Genomic DNA, 19,274 nt, shown 5'->3' with positions numbered 1-19,274 from the left:
CTTCATTTTCTATAGGAGATCTAGCGTGTAGGGGCTGGGGCATCCACAGCCCCCACGCTGGATCCGTCCCTGTCGGCTACCTGGCACCTCGTTGGTCACTCCCAGACCTCCTCTGTCATGACCTTCTCTGCCATCACCACAATGCTGGCTGTGGTGGTATACGGTGCAACCAACAAAACATGAGTGCTTGTCAGACGGAGGCAACAAAACAAAGAATTTTTAACTAACCAAAACATACCCTACACCTTCCCTGCATACGTGCACTTAAGGAGAATTGACATGTAACATGTATTTTAAAACATTTGTAAAAATAATTGCGCCTAGGATAATGGAACAAAGGGAGGATAAAATAAAAACTTACTTTACAAATGCCAAATAAACTTTTATATAAAAAAAATACTACCTTCGTTCTAAAAAAGTGTATTTTGCATTATTTATATTCAGCGGATTATTTAAAAAGTTTTATAATTAATATTTTATTTCCAGCAAAAATAATAATATTTTATTGTTATTAGATAATAAAACATGAACAATATTTTATATGTGATTATTTTTATATATTTTTTTAGAAAAATTTAAACAAGACGAACGGTTAAACATTGAGTAGAAAAATAAAGTCAAATTAGGATGTACGTAGTTATTAGGTCAATCTCAATGCCTAGTTTCAATGCCTAGTTTCGCTGTACAGTTTCAAAATAGCTAGCTTAATGAAATAATGTATGAAACAACTATTTACAGCAACAATGTTTCATTGTATCATTTTCAAAGCTATATAAATCATTTAATTAATTATACGCAGACAATGTTTGATTCTATGAAACGCCTTAAGCCCCTCAATGTGAATATCACTGCTTTACCGAGGACCTGGTAACAGCGCTCAAATATTTTATGGCCATAAAACTAATTCCTTCTCTCTGCTCATAGTTTCATGCAAATATTCTCTTTAATACTGATGTGTTACTTGATTAATGTGCATGCCATCTCCATAAAACCATCATTGAGATTGACCTTAGGCCAGTCTCAATGCATAGTTTCATGGCATAGTTAACTAGATAGCCGAGCCAGATGAGTTTCATAGGAATGAAACTCCTCTCTTATCTCATGAAACTCCCTCATTTAATGACCCTGCCAAGTCATCAAGTTTGCTGACGTGATACTCTATTTAATGTGCATGACACCCCATGAAACATGCATAGGCAAGTTTCAATGCATAGTTTCATAATATAGTTACAAAGACTGTAAACTAGGTAACCGAGCCAGATGAGTTTCATAGAGATGAAACTCTTCTCTCATCTTATGAAACTCTCTTGATTAATGTCCCTGCCAAGTCAGTAATTTTGTTTATCCGCTACTCTATTTAATGTACATGACATCCTATAAACATACCAGGTTTAGCAGTTTCAAAAACACGTTCGCTCAAAGACCGCAAGCCTAAAAGCGACCTGTCTCGGGGGCTGTTTAGTTCCAAAAATTATCACCCAAAAACATCACATCGAATCGTTGAACACCTAAATAGAGTATTAAACATAGATAAAACGAAAAACTAATTGCTCAGTTATGTGAGGAATCGTGAGACGAATCTTTTGAGCCTACATAGCACGTGATTAGACATAAGTGCTACAGTAACCCAGGTGCGCTAATGATGGATTAATTAGGCTCAAAAATTCGTCTCGCGGTTTCTAGGTCAGCCGTGAAATTCGTTTTTTCATTCGTGTCAAAAACACCTTTTGACATCCGATCGAACATTTAACGTGACATCTCCCAAAATTTTTTAACCTAAACGGGCCTCAACATGAAAGTCGTATTCAACACTGCGCAAATCAAAACGCGAAGATGGATATCTAAGGATGGGCATGGATCGACCCACGGATAGTTTAGAGTCAATTCTAGTTCAACAAAATAAACTAAGTTTCACTATAAAATAAAATTTAGTTCATTTAATTGAGCTAGAGTCGACCAAAACGGCCATCCCATGGATATCCGAAAAGCGAGAACGTCGAGGATAGGCTCCGGCCGGTGGCTATTCCCGTCAATTCCTCCAAAATGTCCAAAGCAGGAAACAAAACGTCCGGAACGTCCTATCTACCCACCCAGCGGCCCACCACCCCCAGCCGGTGACAAGTGGGCCAGACCACAACCTGTCCCCACGAGTCATACACTGCGCCCGCACTGCAGCCGCTGCAGCACGCGGCAGATCGATCGATCCCCCGCAGGCCGCACAGCCGAACGCATCTCTGACACACCAGAGACCCGACCGCCTCCGTCGCCTCGCCGTCGCCACGAGAGCGAGAGCCGCCCTACAAATACGCCCGCCGCCGCGTCGCGGATCCCGGCACGGCAGGCCCGAATTCCGAAATCTCCTCCTCGCGTCGGCTTCGGCTTTAGCTTAGCTCCCGTAGCTCCGGTGCTAAGACGGGGCCGCCGAGGGGGGCCCCGAGCCAAACCCCCGCGTGCTAGGGTTTGGTGTGTGTGTGTGTGGGTGGGTGGGGGGGGGGGGGATTGGATCGATCCGGCCGGCTGCCCCAATGGGGGATCGGGAGGAGGAGGAGGAGCTGCAGATGGCGCTGCGCATGAGCCTCCAGGGCTCGCCGCCGGCGCAGCAGCCCGAGCCGAAGCGCAGCAAGCCCCCGCCGCCCGCCGGGGAGGAGTCGCTGGACGCGGAGGCGGAGGCGCGCCGCAAGCAGAGGGAGCTCAGGGCCGCTGCCGCCGAGAAGCGGCTCCGCGCGTTGGGCTCCTCGCCCGTCACCGCCGCGGTGTCGCCGCGGCGGCCTCCGCATCAGCCGGCGGAGGCGGTCGCCAAGGAGGTGGAGGTGGAGGTGAAGGCGGACCCGGGACCGTCGGGGGTTTCTATGGAGGAAGCGAAGGAGGTGGAGGTGGAGGTGGAGGTGGAGGCAGCGGCGGCGGCTGCGGCGGAGGGGGAGCAGTTGCCTCCCGATGCTGCTGACAAGCTGTGGGTAATGGTGTTTGGCAGTAAGCTTCAAAAGGAGGTCTTGGCGCAGTGGAGCAATCAGGGCATCAGGTCAGTTCTTCCTGTCCTTCTATTGTCTCTTTCTTTCCTCTTGTCTGAACGGCGGTTGCAGGAGATCTGCAACCCTTCATCTTTCAGTAGTATATTAGAGGAAATAAATGGTCTGGTTATAGAACTTCAAAGTCCAGAGATGAAAAAAAATTTGATCCCATGCCACACATGTTATTGGTTACGTAACACAATAAAGATAATAAGCATGAAGAAGGTCCGGTTCAAGACAGCACCAAGAAGTGACTTTTAGTAACTTTTGGGTTGTCTGATCTTAAGGTTGTATACGCATCAACATATTTCTGTTTCCATGGCGTTGTTAGTTGACACGGAACATATGTTACCTTGATTAAATGGGTAAGGATGGACATCTGGAAGTGATGAAAGGGAGGGTATCCCTGAAATCCTGAATCCTCCTGAACCTGGTACCACTCTAGGTTTTAATTTTCGACTTTGCACTGGCAGTAGTTGTTTATATGTGCTATATTTATTTATATGTTAGATTAGAGGTTAGAACCAATATTGTAGTTGTAGATTAGGAAATAAGAGCTATCTGTGGTGCTTGTGGTTTGTTAGATTGGCAGCTAGTTATGCTTAACTTTACTCAAGAGTAACATCAATAGTGGGCAGGACCATCAGCAGTTAGTAGATATTCCATGTGCACGAAATATAGAAATGCACATTTTTTTTTAATTTTTGGTCACAAAATAGATGTCTCAAAAGCTTAACGCGTTATTTTGTCACGTGCTGATTTGCATAAATTACTAACCACGTGCCATACGTGCAAACAGTAAGCACGTGTGATGGTAGCAGCAAAGCAGGTTTCTTGTTTTAGAGATAAGATTTGATTGAGTTATTTGTTTCCTTAATTGTTAGTGATTAGAGATCAGCCTCTTGAAGGTCAAGTTATCCTATGTATATATAAGGACGGGGATTGTATCTCTATGAAGCAACCTAAGATGAATAGACATCCAGCCATAACACGTGCTCTTTCCTAAGGCCGTCTATTCTAAATCTATTCCTCCCCAAATTAGTACTCTCCTTCACCTACTGCTGTTCTACATCAAGTTGTCACCGTCCGATCTCCCTCTGATGGACATCTAAGCATCATTTACATCTTTTTCTCCATACACTTATTATCTATACTACTTAAAACATTAGTGGTGGTGTCCATTCTGCCTCATCCACACCCAACAACTTCCATCTGAGTCCACAGTGTCAAAAGCTCCCATACCCTGCCTCATCAACCCCTGCAACTTCCCATCGATTGCTGGTCGCATGCAGTCCTCCACCCCTCCACAATGCACCTTCTACCGACTAGAGTACAATGCATCAGGTTCACAAGCTACTGGCTGGAGGGATATTTATGTATGTGTATTTGACGCTGTATGCTAATTTCCCTTGTGTGCATGGTCTGCAAGTTTGCATGCTTCTGCATTGATGCATGACGTTCAGCATATCACTTAAATACTCTAATCAGGTTTATTTTCATAGGTTTACTATTGTTGTTACTAACCCTAAGCGATATTATGAGACAAATATCTTGATAAAAATCCTACAATTTTTCCCAGAAAACCTATAGTTTTACGAAATAAGGATATACAATGCATATTAATTCTAACATTAAAATTATTGGAGATAGCATTATATGCTTTGATTATCTGGCCATGCTAGAAGCTTATAATTTTTGCTTTTATCTCTTGAAATATCTGTTGCAACACGCGGGCTTTTAGCTAGTTCTCCATAATATTTGTAAGCTACTGCACAAGTTGAGCCCCCCTTGTTTCTTCAAAGTGATTATGATGTATAGTACAGCTGTTTTCTTGTGTCATTCACTCACCTGCTTAATTGATCTGATGGTTAAAACACACCGTAAATAGGTTTGAAGAAGTATCATATTAGCTGGTGAACTTTTTCCTTCACTGAGTTCTCAATGTTTGTAAACTGAGAAGGTTGAAATTTGATTCTTGTTAATTTTTGTAGTCAACAATTCATGCCATATATAGGCTGCTGTTGTTTATATTTGTGGTTTGCGCTGATGATTTATATATTAGAGTTGGGTGTTACAGAATGAGCCATATGTATTTTTAGCGGTTACGAATGATGCACATGTGATGCTAAATTCAAGATTTAAAGGGTAACTAATTCTGTAGTATTTGTGAAACAAGAGCTGCTAGGTGTTGCAAATCAATATACTATCTTCAATGAATAGGCGTTGTTACTAGGTTGATTTGAGGCTCTGAAGTAGGACTATTGTGGTATTGAACGAACCTGCATGCATTGTTTTTTGAGTCACTGACACTTCTTTGTAGATTAATCATGGTGCTTGTCTATGGTGGATGTATATGATTGTAGCTTAGATAACTGTATCTTGTTTACCTAGGGGTTGTAAAGTCGGTAACAGTCAACAATAAAAGCAGACCTCATGGATTGTCATCCCACTTCTTAAACCAAGAGTCTGATTAAATATGTTCCTGCCTCACTGACTTGATGCATAGAAGTTCCTTTTTTGGTAACACAATTACACAAGGGTGTGTGCGTGTGTGTGTGTGTGTGAGCCTTTGGTAGAAGTCTGTGCCCACCTGTTTAGAACTGTGTAACTACTGATGGGATGAAGAGTAGTGTGATAACCCCTGCATAAATTGCATAAGGAAGATGAGAAGCAGCTCGTAGTTAATTTTGTCCGTCATTCTATTCCCTGACTGGCTAGAGCTTTACAGACTTTGCACACTAGATAAGAACAACTACAACATATTTTAATTTCGATGCAAATGATTTGCTTGGATAGCACTGAGTCAATCATATCATGGCTTTTGTTGCACAGTTCAATGCTGTCCGATTAATCTGCTATTGTCTAATTATTATTGGATGCAAGCAGATTTAGCTCTGATCCTGAAACAACCATGGGACTGGTACAGCATGAAGGTGGCCCTTGTGGTGTCTTAGCTACAGTACAGGTACCTCTTCCTTGCTTTACCCAAATGCGATTAGTTGATTGTCCTTTTTGTATAGAAATGTTAATATTTTTCTAGCCTCCCTCTGATTTCAGATTTCCATGCTGAATTACTGACTAAAGTGTTTATTGTTACTTTCTGATGCTGCAACGTGTTATGATTTTATGAATTTATTAGTAGCGCATAACGACTAAATGATTTGAGAAACCATTGTAATTGCTGCAACTCCCTAAATTTTTGTTCACCTGTTCTGGCAACTCGAACTTTTTAGTTGGACTGCCTGTACATGGTCCTCACAACTAACCTAAGCAACCTGTCTAGTTACTGATGAAAGAAATTCAAAGTATCTTTACAAAGTGTATGTACACCCTCTATTTCAAAACATAGCGCATTTTGTTTTGATAGGACAACGATTTGACCTAACATTAATATATTAGGGTATAACTTTCATGACACAAAATTGAAATTATTAGATTCGTATTTTTGAAAGTACTTTCTTATGATTATACTATCTTTGGTCAAACCATTGTCCTAATGAAACAAAATATGCCCTATATTTTGAAATGGAGTACAAACAAAAATATGTTAGCAGGAGAAAGGTTGGAGTTTTGTGCTGTTCCATTAGATTTAACAGAAACAATGTTGTTTAAAGCTGAGTAGCTTCTTGGGATGTATTTTATGCACGATTTTCCTGATTTGTGACACTAATGTATCAGATAAACTCAAGGTCCAACAATATTTCACTATTTACTTCTGTTTTCTTCAAATCAACATTTCTGATGGTATGTTTCTTTGTGCAGGCCTATGTTCTTAAATATCTTCTGTTTTTCTCTGATGACCTGTGTAATCCAGAAGTTAGTGATCCGTTTTATGCACTGGGACAAAGACGCTTTTATCAGAGCTCTTTTGCTGCAAGGGACGATTTTTCTTCTCTGACTGATGACAGAAAGACGAGGTGGTTTCTTTGCTCCTTTTAGATGATTCTGATGTGATCATAATCTTTTGGTTATTTCTCCGCCCAAGTTCATATCAGGGAATGATAATTCCAATTTTGGCCAAGAAAACACTGGTCCTTTTCCCAACAAAACTTTGTTACAAATAAACTATTGAAATACTTATCAGAACAACATTAAAGCCTTAGTTTTTTTATTAGAGACCTTTTAGAACTATCATTTTCCTCTTTTCATTTTGTTATAATTTCCTTTATATTATTTACAATTGATTATTCTGAATGTCTCACGGAATATATTAAAGATGCACAATATGTACAGAGTAGTGTTTCCTTAATATTCTTTGCATTAAACTGATTGTTATTGAATTCTTATCTATTTTTTGTTAGAGCATTGGTTCATGCTATGCTGGAGATTCTATTTTTATGTGGAACCAGGAAAAGAGCTGTTGTAGCATCTATTGGAGATGTCAATCGAGTGGTAAGTGGATGTATTGAAAGATCAATCGATTCTAAGCTGTTTATACTTCCATCTTGAACATGCCAGTGATGCTCTTATGAAACTTATTGCAGGACACGGCTGCCTTCTTGGAAGGCCTTTCCGTTGACTCAGCTATAGATTTGCAGAAAGTTCTTAGAATAAGTACATTTACATCAAGGAAGGATGCATTTAACAATCTTCTAGCAAACATTTCTTTGTTTGAAAGTCGATTAGGAGCCATGCTATTTCTTATCTCTGCTCTTCTGTCACGGGGATTGGTATGCCTTTGTTTATCCTGAAGTTCTCAACTTTTTGTGCATTCTATTAATCTGTGTTCAATAAGTGAAGACATCACTATTTTAAAAATCTTATCAGAAACTTTGTGTATGTACCCTGGTATAACCCCCAATGACTTATTATGCATGCATTGGTAACACAAAATCATATTACATTTAAAATTGTCAATGTAGTAATATAATGACAGGGGAAATTGATGAATTGTTGTACCAATGAGAATGTGGTAATGAAAACGAGTGTTCCTCTGTTTCATATTGTAAGACGTCTTGGCTATGCCTAGATTCTTTGTATATCATCAATGTATATTGTTTATATATATATGTCTAGATTCATTAGCATCTATATAAATATAGACAATGCTAGAAAGTAGCATTGTGAGACGGAGGTAGTACATAGCAAGATTTCAAAGAGATTGGTTATATAAAGGGAGCTTTTGGGTTAATTCAGCTACCAGGATATTGGACAGCTAGTTATTAGTTATGCTTCCATTTGGATCAGGTCTTACTTCTCAGAAGAAAACAGTGTCTTATTCTATGATTACCGTTAAATTGTTTCTTCAGTTCATATATGTGCATGTCAAAGCATTTTGATATTGTCTTCATTTTCTTGCAATTTATGTCTTCGTATATGCAGGAATCTATTCAAGCAGATAGGGATGACCCAAGCCTCCCATTGGTCACTGCCCCATTTGGGCATGCTTCACAGGTATGGATGGCATTGTACCATTGTCATGGTAGATATTTATCTAGCAGAGTAGGCAATACCATGTTAGTCATACTGCACTTACTATTGCAATGTAGTGCTGAAGTCACTGGAAACAGTTTATATTGAACCAACGTTGTCAACCAAAATGTGATTTTGCAGGAAGTTGTGAATTTATTACTTTGTGGAGAGGCCGTGTCAAATGTATTTGATGGCAAGGTGGACTTTGGTGGTGGCATGTTCCTGAAAGGGATACCTAATGATGTTGAAGTTGGTTTCCTTACCCTTCTTGAATCGTTAAACTTGTGCAAGGTTGGTCAATACCTAAAATGCCCTAAATGGCCAATATGGGTGGTAGGAAGTGAAAGTCACTATTCCGTCCTTTTTGCGCTGAATCCCAATGTCCAAGAAGAGAATGAGCTGGAAGAGCGGGAATCTAAAATAAGGAGGGCATTTGATGCACAAGATCAAAGTGGAGGTGGAGGCTTTATTAGTGTTGAGGGGTTCCAACAAGTTCTGAGGGACACTGACATAAATTTTCCTTCTGATAAGCTTGAGGACCTCTGTAATGCTGGCATTATAGTATGGAGTGAATTCTGGCAGGCACTACTCCAATTGGATAAAAGGGCAGGAGGCATGAAGGATCCTACCGGCCTTATGGGCAAGAAGCAATTCACTATCTACCACTTCAATGGAATCGCGAAGTCTGTGCTTAATGGGAATGCTAACGCCGGAGGTTCAACTCCAATACAGAGACCCAGGCTGTGCAAGTTAACTGTCAGTGTCCCGCCAAGGTGGACCCAAGATGAGTATCTAGCTGATGTAGTAAGTGCGTCAACCAGTGGAAGCAAGGATGATGGTGTTCTTTCCCTTGCTCCACCGGTTCAGACTTCACAGCATGCACCGTTGGCGGACTGCATTAGAACCCGATGGCCACGTGCAGTTTGTAGCTGGATTGGAGATGTGCCTAGTATTGTCTGATGCGATGTCACCTGCTAGTCTGATTTCAAAGTGACTATTGCAGAATGCAGAGCAGGCTGCTTGAGCTTGGGCCATGAGGGAAGGAAGCCGCGGAAGTGACAACCTGCTCCTGTACTCCTGGTGCTGTTATTGTTGCAGCTGATGAATATATGATTTTTCTTGGTTGAGTTAATTGTCCTTTGATGTAATTTTACCAGGGACCTGAACATTCTTTTTCCTATATCGACATTAGTTGTATACTCGATTTTATGAATATGTTTTCTGTTCAAGATACATTCTTTTTTGTACACATACAGCTTGCAGTTCTATTTTAAGCCTGATAGAGTTGGTGACCTGAAGTCCACTTTAGTGTTTTTTTTTTCATTTTCTCTTTTGGGTTCAAACCCGAAACCATGTGAATTAAGTTTATTAACTATAATGTAATCAAATGTCAGTTTTTGAGGGAAACATCACCATCATGTTCTTTTTTCTTGTCCCAACTGGATACATTCATTTTAGCTTCCTCTGTATATTGGGAACTTGTGTCTTGCTAGTACTATTCTTTCTCTGTATTCTCTCTTGTATTATATCGTAAGACTTTTTTGGATATATATATATATATATATATATATATATATATATAAATATAATACACACACCATATGAACCTAAACGATATTACATTATGATAGTATTTAGTTTTTGAAATGTAAACAAGCAAAATATGGATTACATGGAAATAAACAAAACTGGATCGGTAAACTATTTAATGTAAACAAGACTAAAAGTATAGATTAAATATGGATTTCAGACTAAAAATATAGATTAAATATGGATTACAGAAAAAAACTGGCTTCGTAAAACAAGCCTGAAAATATAGATTACAGAAAACGACTTTAATTTGTTAGAATACAAAACTGGGTTCATAAACTAATTCTTATATGGCTAACCACACTAGTAATCCTTCTAGTGAAAAATATGCGAGGCAAACAAATTTGAGCGGAGGAAAAATCATCTTACCTTGGTGCATTTTGAGCGAATTTTCTCTCGTGGAAACAAAACGAACAGAGCAGAGGTTTTAACATGTTCCAAGCCGTTTTGTCCAAACGCAAGCGGCTTTCTTAGATGCAATATCTTCTTTGCGCGAAATTGTATTTTCCGTATGCGATGTCTTCTTTGCGCGAAAAGCGTCTTCTACATGCTGCCGTTTCTGCAGGAACAGAGCACGGCGACGGCGAGCAGGCTCCCCTCGCGCCGGCGATGAGCTCCACCGCAGAGTCCTCTCCCCCCGAGCAACCCCCAGCTCCAGCACCACCACTAGCGCCACCTTCCCCGCCTCCACAGCCCGCCGCCTCAGGCAATGAGGGCGCCCTCTCAGCCGCGCCGAAACCTAATCCCCCAACCACAGCCGCGGCAGCCCGGAATGCCTCGGTGGCTAGTGCTACCCCCGCCCCCGCGCCATCCGGATCGGTGGGTACCCTCACCCCCGCCCCCGTGCCATCCCGCAAGGCATCTGTCGCTACCTCCTCCTCCGCCGCCCCCGCCGCTGCTGCCCCCGCGGCGCCCCGGAAGGCATCGGGGGCAGCCACCACTAGTGTGCTACCTCGGAAGCCCTCGGGGACGACTACCCCCGTGGCCGCGGCACCCCGGAGCGCCTCGCGGGCCACCACTACCGCCATCGCGGTGTCCCGGAAGCCCTCGGTCGCCGCCAGAAATCCCTTGAGGGTAGCCGCCGCCACGACCGCCGTGGCATCCCGAAATCCCTCCTTGACGGGAGCCGCCGCCGCCGCCGCCGCCGCCACCACCACCACCGCTGGCGCGGTCGGGAGTGGCGGCGTCCGGACCGCTCCTACCCGGCCGGAGGAGTACACGCCGCGGATGGGGATGGAGTTCGAGAGCGAGCACGAGGCGTACGAGTTTTACCGCTACTACGGCTGGAAGGTAGGGTTCAACGTGCGGAAGGAGTACGCCAACAAGAGCAAGAAGACTGGTGAGATCACCTCCCGCAAGTTCGCCTGCTCCCGTGAGGGCTACCGAGCCAATGTCAAACGAGGGAATCAGATGGTGCCTATGCCGGACTCGAGGACGGGCTGCAACGCGCACCTCGTCATCCGCCGGAAGAAGCCCGGCGCCAGGTTAGAGGTATACGCCTTCCAGCCGCGGCACAACCACCCACTCTTCTCTACCTCCTGCATGCCCAATCCTCTGCAGCCCAATATTGTGCATTGGACTACATTGCCTGATGCTGTTACACCGCCTGACCTTTTGATGAATGGGGGTGAGCTGGGAGGGCAGAGTTCTTCTGAAGAGAACGGTAATGCGAGTGCAAGGGAAGCGCGCCGGCAGCCATTGCGAACTAGGAGGCAATGGGAGATGAAGTATGGAGAAGCCGGTGCTTTGTTGAATTATTTCCAAGAACAGTCTCTGGCAAACCCCTCATTCTACCATGCTGTGCAGTTGGATGTTGAGGATAAAGTGGCAAATGTTTTCTGGGCTGATCAAAGGATGATTACTGACTACAGTCAGTTCGGTGATGTTATTGCATTTGATGTGGTGTCTAGGAACAGTATAAGCCTCCGCCATTTTTGCTCTTTTGTCGGTTGTAACAATTTTGGTGAGCCTATTGTTTTTGGGCTAGCGCTCATGTATGACGAGACTGCAGAGTCTTTCCATTGGCTGTTCGAGACGTTCTTGCATACAATGTCTGGACAAGCACCTAAAACTTGCTTTTCACACCAAGATATGGTTATAGCAAACACTGTCTCTTTAGTGATGCCTGAGACAATTCATGTTATATGTGCATGGCACCTAAAGCATGCCGCAGCGAGGAACATAAATCAGCTTAAAGGTGACAGTGATTTCATGAAGGAGTTCAAGGCATGCGTCAATTTGTATGAAGAAGAGACAGAATTTCTCACTTCTTGGGATACTATGATCAATAAGCATAACCTCTGTGATAATGTATGGTTGCAAAAGGTATTTGAGGAAAAAGAAAAATGGGCTAGACCTTATATGAAAGGGGTCTTCTCAGCTGGGATGAAAGGCACACGATTGAATGACTGCTTACAGTCTGATGTGCGTGATCATCTGAGACCCGAGGTAAATATTCTTATACTGTTGGGGCATGTTGAGGCAGTTATAAATGATAGGCGGCACAAAGAACTGGAGGTTGAGTATAGTTCAAGGCTAAAGTTGCCTTACTTCAAAATTAAAGCTCCTATCCTGATACAAGCTTTTGAGGCTTATACCAATATGATATTTCCACTTTTTCAAGAAGAATACGAAGAATTCCAGTCAGCTTACATTGTGAACCGTGATGAAAGTGGCCCTTGTCGTGAGTATGTTGTTTCAGTTGTTGAGAAAGACAAGCAATATACAGTTTATGGAAACCCTACTGAGCAGACTGTTTCATGCTCATGTAAAAAGTTTGAAAGAAATGGTTACTTGTGTAGCCATGCGCTGAAAATTTTAGATGCAATGGATATAAAGTATCTACCAGACAGGTATATTATGAAGCGCTGGACCAAATATGCAAGGTGTTTGACGTTTGGAGATAGTCAAGGTCAAGCAATTCAAGCAGATAAATTATTGGAATCCTCTAGTCGCTATCAACACATATGCCCAAAGTATGTTAGGCTTGTTGCTCGGGCGTCAGAATGTGAGGAGTCTTACAGAGTACTAGACCAATGTTGGGTAGATCTTAGCAACAAAGTTGAAGAAATACTACAGAAACAGACTAGTGTTGATGCAACTCTGTCCCAGACTGATGTTCAGAGCCTTAAGATATCCTTACCTTCTATCACAAATGACACTGAAGCAGAAAATATCATGGACAAATCAAGTGGCACAACAGCAAAAGAATCAAAGAAGAAGGGGCAGAAAAATAAGGTCCAATCAAGAAATTGCATTGAAAAAGGTTTGCGAAAGAAGCAGAAGGTGCACTCAGAACAACCTGCAGTGCAGTATACTTTGTTAGATGGTTCTCAATCTGGAAACATGTTCCAGGTATTTTTCCCAACTTTTGTATAGTCAAACTGTAGGTCTGAATATTTCTTCATTTCAAACTATGAAATTGTCTGCTGTCTGGGATTCTACCCGTACCCCACATTACTTTGTTGAGAGATTTCATGCATTTTTTAAGTTTGCTTCTTGTACCGTTGTGCTGAAGTGATGAGGTACTGTTTCATCTGAAGTAATATTGCAATCTTCATGATATCATGTTAGCTGACTGTAATGTTACATGCATTGGTCTCAGTAATCTAACTTAGTAATTTTACGTTTATGTCGTGCTACATTTTTACTTAGTGCAATAAATATTGATGACGTTTTTCAACATTCAGGCCTTTGAGGGTCCTCCTAACATGTCCCCACTAGGTAGCCAAACTCCAACCTATAAAACCTACAGGGTATGAACTATGAAGTTACATATGAAGCCTCCCAACATATATGATGTTCTTTTAGTAGTGTTGTATTGGAAGTTTTTATTTCCTTTTAATCTAGAGGATTGAGATAGCTGTTTATTTGCTTTTAATCCAGGGGATTGATCTTTCAAGTCCGATGGGCCCAATTAGCTATGATGAAATGCCCTCTGGCTTGGATCCGACTTTCACCCCGGTATTAAGAACTTTTGATTAAACCCACCATGCCAATTCTAGCCAGCCTATTGAGTATTGGAAATAATACTGACATAATTCGTGATCGACACTTTTTCAGCATCTAGGTTTTGCAACCTATCACACTTCTCAAGTGTCAAGTAGCAGCCAACACAACCAGGTAAATGAGTAATAGACATGCCATATGTGGGTGCCCTTCTATGAATTTACATGTGAAGCTTGGTTTATTGAAATTTTGTTTCTGTCTGGTTTTTGTTGTTGTCTTCATCTACCTGATGAGAATTTATGCACACAAACATCTGAATTGACCAATCTGCGTTCTTCTCTGTAGGTCTTGTAGATATAAATGTCTACTTACAAGGTGTCGTGCTTCTCTCTTTGGAGCACAGCATGGAACACGTGAGCTCTGTCTGTCTTGGCGCCTTGTGGACTGGAGGCTTTTGATGATTACATGTCATCCATCAACTGTAGATGACAAGGACCAGCTAGAAATGGGCCTATACATACTGGTATGCTGCATTTCACTTGGTACAAGTAGTTGTAGTTAGTAGTTACTCTTGCTAGCAACTTGAGTTGATTATTCCCTATTGTAGTTGACAGGTTGGTACTACGAGCTGCATACCTCTTTAGCTTAGCTTGTATGAATGTATATATATTCTTGGATGTACAAACTGTAGTTCATAAGATGGCTGCTGCTGTTTGTGCCCAGGAAGTGCTTCAAGATGTAACCACAACTTAATGTATGTCATGCTCCCTAGTTTTCTGTTTTTAGTTACACTAGGGAGATTGACTTATGTACAGGACTACCATGGATGTCTGGTTAACTGTAGATTCACTTTGAGAAGAGGAGGGATGCATATTTTTAATTATCTATGATTATAGTAGATGTTGCATATAAATTACCTGGCGTTTATCTATTATTGCTAACTGTCCAAGGAAAGGTCAGTATTCAATATAGCATCCAATGAAGTGTAGAGGTCTGGCAATACATAGCAGTTGGCCAAGATGCTGGTATTTTTGATAGCTGGGTGTACATTTCACCAGTGTACTCACCAAATCATGCACACCAAGGTTGTCATGTTTTGGATGCAATGTGATCAAATACCCTCTAATAACAAACACAGTCCTAACTTACTGATCAAATGGTGTGATGTCAATTCTATATTTCATTACTAACTGAAAGAGAAAAAAATGTTGTAGCACCATTCTGATTTCCACTGCTGTGTATGAATATGCTGCTGCACTCATCAGAGCTTATGAAAGCAATGGCTAACTATAGTGTTAAATGATGACTAACAAATTAATCGTTCACCATTTGACCTTTCCAATGAATGTGTTCTTCTACCTTACCCCCTGTCGCACTGACTGTTGGGTCCATGGATCATAGCACATCTCTCAGGTCTCACCTTGTCATGTAAAATAAGAAAGTGAAAAAACAAAACTGTGGCTGGGTGGTACACCACCAGAAAAGGGCTTTAACCGAATAATACATGACATTATCTTGGATGGTCTAAGTCAGAACACCATATCGAGCAAGGGGCTAATCCAATTCTACTTTCTTGTTCTTACCATCGACTTGCCTTGACCTGTTCACCAAGGTAACCTTTTGTTTAGCCACACACTTCTATTCTTCTATTATGTTCTGTTATTTACTCATGTTGGCACTTATCTTTCTCAGATCAATAACCAGTTAAGTTTTGATGGAAACTGATGCAGTAGGTTGTCTCTGGTGGATGGAACAGCCTATAAATCGCACTATCTGCAGCACAGCAACTGTAGATGAAGAAAGAGAGAGAACCAAATGTGCTCATTTATTATCAGCCTTCAGTGATCGGTACCTGCTGTGCAACATGCCACAACTTAAATTCCTTGCAGTTCAGGTATTCGGCATTTCGACTTACAAATTACTCTACCATACAAAGTTCTTTTGTTGTAGTTGTAGAATGTGCTTACCCTTAAAAAAACAAGTAGCCAGGCTTCTCCCTTTTGTTCGCCAGTGAACAATTTTGCCTCTCATGTATAGGTCATAGATTGGCCATATTTGCATAATATGAACATAGCTGTCAAGCACTCACGATGTCACGCATTCCTAATATTGTTTCCGTTCTAGATGCTGTGGCAAGAGAGTATTTTGTGGTGCACTGCTGGGACAAGAGCTCTTCACGAACTCTTAGCCCGGTTGCTCCCCTAGGAGCTTAGCTCCTGCAGGTTGCACATCGCTTTGGCAATGCCTTTTTGTGTTTTCTTATTTCTTCTTTTTTATTTCTTTTGAGTAGTCCTTTTTTAACTGATCTTTTGTATTTTTTCTCCTCCTTAATGAAATGAAACACATGGCTCTTGTGTTTTCAAAAAAAAAAAAAAAAGAAGAAGGATGTCACACATTTGCCAATGTTAGTCTCAACAATCCACTCTCAACTGACAAGCCAATGCCCCCTGCATTTTCAAAAACATCTCAATTGACAACATGACAAGTGTAGGTGGTACACTGATACCTACAGTTTTTACATATGACACAACGTATTATTTTGTTAGTAAGGCTTGCATGATCTCCTTCTTGGTTACAGAGATCTTAATTTACATGTTACAGTACTGAGTTTATTTGATATAAGACATGATCTCTTAGAGATCTTACATGTTATGCCTAGTTATATTAAAATGCAAAATGAATTATAATGTTCTGATAGACTACTGGAAATTGTGAATCAACATGCAGATTTAGAATCAAAATACTGTGGTGTCACTGGATGTGAGCCTCCTGTGATAGCATTCAGTAGTCTTGGCAATGGAGGCATGTCAAGTTCAAGTAAACCCTCAAGGGACTGTACCACCTCACCCATTGTTGGTCGATCAAACTCATTGTCTTGAATGCACCAACATGCAATTTTGCAAGCTCTTTCAACCTCCATTAGGTTCACATCGCCTTTCAAATTGGCGTCCACAATACTTCCAATATCTCCATAGAGAAGCTTGCGTGCAACTTGCATGGGGAAAAAGAAGGAATAATCACCATCTCTGAAATATTCATGACTTGAGTTCCTCCTTCCTGATATGATTTCAAACAAAACCATCCCATAGCTATAAACATCTACTTTGGATGTAACAACTGTTCCACTAATCCATTCAGGGGCCATATATCCAATGGTTCCTCTCATTGTAGTCATAGCACGGCTAAATTCTCTCCCCAAAATCTTTGCCATTCCAAAATCTGCAATTTTAGGCACATAAGATGCATCAAGAAGTATATTCTCCGGCTTGATATCACAATGTATGATGCAATCCCGGCAACTATTATGCAAGTAGGCAAGACCTTTGGCAACTCCCATAGCTATTTGGTATCTAATAGTCCAATCCAAAACTATATTATTAGCCTCAAATAAACACACATCAAGGGAGCGGTTTTGCATGTATTCATACACAAGTAATCTATTGTCACCTTCACAACAAAACCCAATCAGTTTAACTAAGTTAATATGTTGGATGATTCCAATTGAATTCACTTCAGCCCTGAATTGCTTCTCTCCTTGACGGGCACCATCAAGCCTTTTCACTGCTATGGTAGAGTCGCTTAGATACCCCTTAAATACAGAACCAAAACTGCCTCCCCCCAACTTCTCTGAAAAGTTTTTAGTTGCTCGTTGCAAATCAATATATCGAAATGCAACGATCCCAATGCCACACTCAGGCTGTTCCTGTGTTGGAGCAAACCATTTCCGTTTTCTCACCCAAACTATCAGTAGAAGGATCATAAGAAACAAAGCGCCAATGCTCGCACCAATGGCTACCCGAATTATTTTTGCACTCCTTTTCCTTTCTGAACTTTGCAACTCTTTTGCAGCAAGGCGAATGTAAAGAACTCCCTCATTCCCATCAGAAGTATCAGATAGTTGCTTTACATTATACAAATCATCATGCCAAATGGAGCAGCCACCTTTCCCATAGGAATATGCAGTACAGGAGCAGTTGCTCAGGCAAACCTGTGAGCATTCATCTCCACTGGTAGCAGCCCGAACAATTTCAGCATTATGAGGCAGTCCAATGCTTTGCACAGGGTAGAACTTATCTGTGAGACCTGTCCTGTCCTTGCTACTGTCACAACTTAATGGAGTATTCCTGATGCACCCTCCTGTTCGATCATCAAGCTCCCAGTCCTCCTGTGATCTTACAGAGAAACCTTTCATACAGTCGCAGAATGGATCCTTGTTGTCATCGCAGATTGTGAAAGGTCCACAGATTGCGTGCACATCGCAATGAACTACTGGCTGTCTGTAATTCATCAACCAGTCTTGTTTCCCTTCCAACCAGATACCCACCAAACCTCTCCCAAAGACATCTAGTCCAGTGTGCACGATCGCTGTGTCATCATACAAAGTGTATGTGAAGTAGGCCTCTTGGTCATTGTGGACAAATGTGAAATTTGGCATGACAGCTCCAATCATCTCCGGCGCTAGGCCGAAATATCGGCCATTCCAGTCGCCACTGGACCAATACGTTATGGTTGAGTTCCATAGCAGATGACCATCACCATTGAGCCCTAACTCCAAGGAGTATATACCAGGAGCCTGATCAATTGAATTCTTCCTGGAAACAAGACGGCGGTTCAGGCCCGTGACCTTGTCCCAGCCGATCTTCGCACCAGCAAAAAGCGTATCTGTTGGGTAGTCGAAGCTCTGCCAGAATATGTTGGATGAGTTTGATGAGCTTCGTAGGACAAGGTTGCCGTTGTTCAGCAACACGGCGATGGTGTCATTGGCTGTGATGTTGGCACGGGTAGACCATATGATGGACTTGGTGGCATGATCGAAGATGGCCAAGTTTCCGTCACCGGAGATCGTGAGCTCCGGTGAAGCAGGGTCCACCACCGGGTTCTCGCCATTGGCGGTCCACAGTGGGGTTAACTTGGTGACCTTGTTGAACCATATGCCAAGGTAAGTGTTGTGGTTGGTGTTGGATGACTCATTGCCTGGCTTGAAGAAGCCGAGCGCAAACTTCTTGTTGTTGGAGACAAGCTTGTTGTTGCCGGCGAGTGCATAGGCAGGTGACACAGTGTCCGTGGCTGCAGAGCTCACCGGAGTGTGTAGGGAGAGGAGGAAGATGAAGCCAAGAAGGACGTGATGAAGGAGAGGCATCAGAGGAAGCTGGCAAGGAACAAGGGGGGAGCTTGGTGGAGCTGGAGGAGTGGGATGCTGCAAGCCGGTTCAGTTGCTGTTAAGAAATTCAGACCAGCGATTAGTTCAGCTCACAGAATCGCAGGTCAACGTGGTGGTGTGGGCACACATCTCAATCAGTCCGTATCAACTAATGA

At 42.1% G+C, this 19,274-nt stretch overlaps 3 protein-coding genes across 3 annotated transcripts; 2 read left to right on the top strand and 1 right to left on the bottom strand.

Annotated features, from left to right (window-relative positions):
* Window positions 1–2,511: 2,511 nt before the first annotated feature.
* On the top strand, window positions 2,512–9,713 carry LOC102713542 (ubiquitin carboxyl-terminal hydrolase MINDY-3). Its single transcript, XM_006653326.3, has 7 exons — window positions 2,512–3,019; window positions 5,895–5,973; window positions 6,771–6,925; window positions 7,310–7,400; window positions 7,493–7,678; window positions 8,331–8,402; window positions 8,562–9,713. Exons 1-7 carry the CDS (start codon window positions 2,526–2,528, stop codon window positions 9,378–9,380), a joined length of 1,896 nt encoding a protein of 631 aa, XP_006653389.3. The 5' UTR covers window positions 2,512–2,525; the 3' UTR covers window positions 9,381–9,713.
* An 813-nt stretch (window positions 9,714–10,526) lies between these two features.
* Window positions 10,527–15,088, top strand: LOC102708145 (protein FAR1-RELATED SEQUENCE 7-like). Its single transcript, XM_006652220.3, has 5 exons — window positions 10,527–13,364; window positions 13,700–13,765; window positions 13,896–13,973; window positions 14,073–14,132; window positions 14,304–15,088. Exons 1-5 carry the CDS (start codon window positions 10,527–10,529, stop codon window positions 14,310–14,312), a joined length of 3,051 nt encoding a protein of 1,016 aa, XP_006652283.2. The 3' UTR covers window positions 14,313–15,088.
* Window positions 15,089–16,376: 1,288 nt separating this feature from the next.
* Window positions 16,377–19,246, bottom strand: LOC102707860 (G-type lectin S-receptor-like serine/threonine-protein kinase At2g19130). Its single transcript, XM_006652219.3, has one exon. The coding sequence runs from the start codon at window positions 19,096–19,098 to the stop codon at window positions 16,675–16,677; it is 2,424 nt and encodes an 807-aa protein (XP_006652282.1). The 5' UTR covers window positions 19,099–19,246; the 3' UTR covers window positions 16,377–16,674.
* Window positions 19,247–19,274: the final 28 nt, after the last annotated feature.

Source organism: Oryza brachyantha, chromosome 4 (assembly GCF_000231095.2).
Source record: "Oryza brachyantha chromosome 4, ObraRS2, whole genome shotgun sequence".
NCBI lineage: Eukaryota > Viridiplantae > Streptophyta > Magnoliopsida > Poales > Poaceae > Oryza > Oryza brachyantha.
Note: the sequence above shows the minus strand (reverse complement) of the source record. Positions and strands in the feature narration are given on the sequence as shown.

Coding starts and splice junctions, on each gene's coding strand:
- LOC102713542 (XM_006653326.3), top strand. CDS start 2,526: ATGGGGGATCGGGAGGAGGAGGAGGAGCTGCAGATGGCGCTGCGCATG. Junction 5,974..6,770: donor GTGTCTTAGCTACAGTACAG/GTACCTCTTCCT, acceptor TTCTTTGTGCAG/GCCTATGTTCTTAAATATCT. Junction 8,403..8,561: donor CATTTGGGCATGCTTCACAG/GTATGGATGGCA, acceptor GTGATTTTGCAG/GAAGTTGTGAATTTATTACT.
- LOC102708145 (XM_006652220.3), top strand. CDS start 10,527: ATGTCTTCTTTGCGCGAAAAGCGTCTTCTACATGCTGCCGTTTCTGCA. Junction 13,365..13,699: donor AATCTGGAAACATGTTCCAG/GTATTTTTCCCA, acceptor TTCAACATTCAG/GCCTTTGAGGGTCCTCCTAA. Junction 13,974..14,072: donor TGGATCCGACTTTCACCCCG/GTATTAAGAACT, acceptor ACACTTTTTCAG/CATCTAGGTTTTGCAACCTA.
- LOC102707860 (XM_006652219.3), bottom strand. CDS start 19,098: ATGCCTCTCCTTCATCACGTCCTTCTTGGCTTCATCTTCCTCCTCTCC.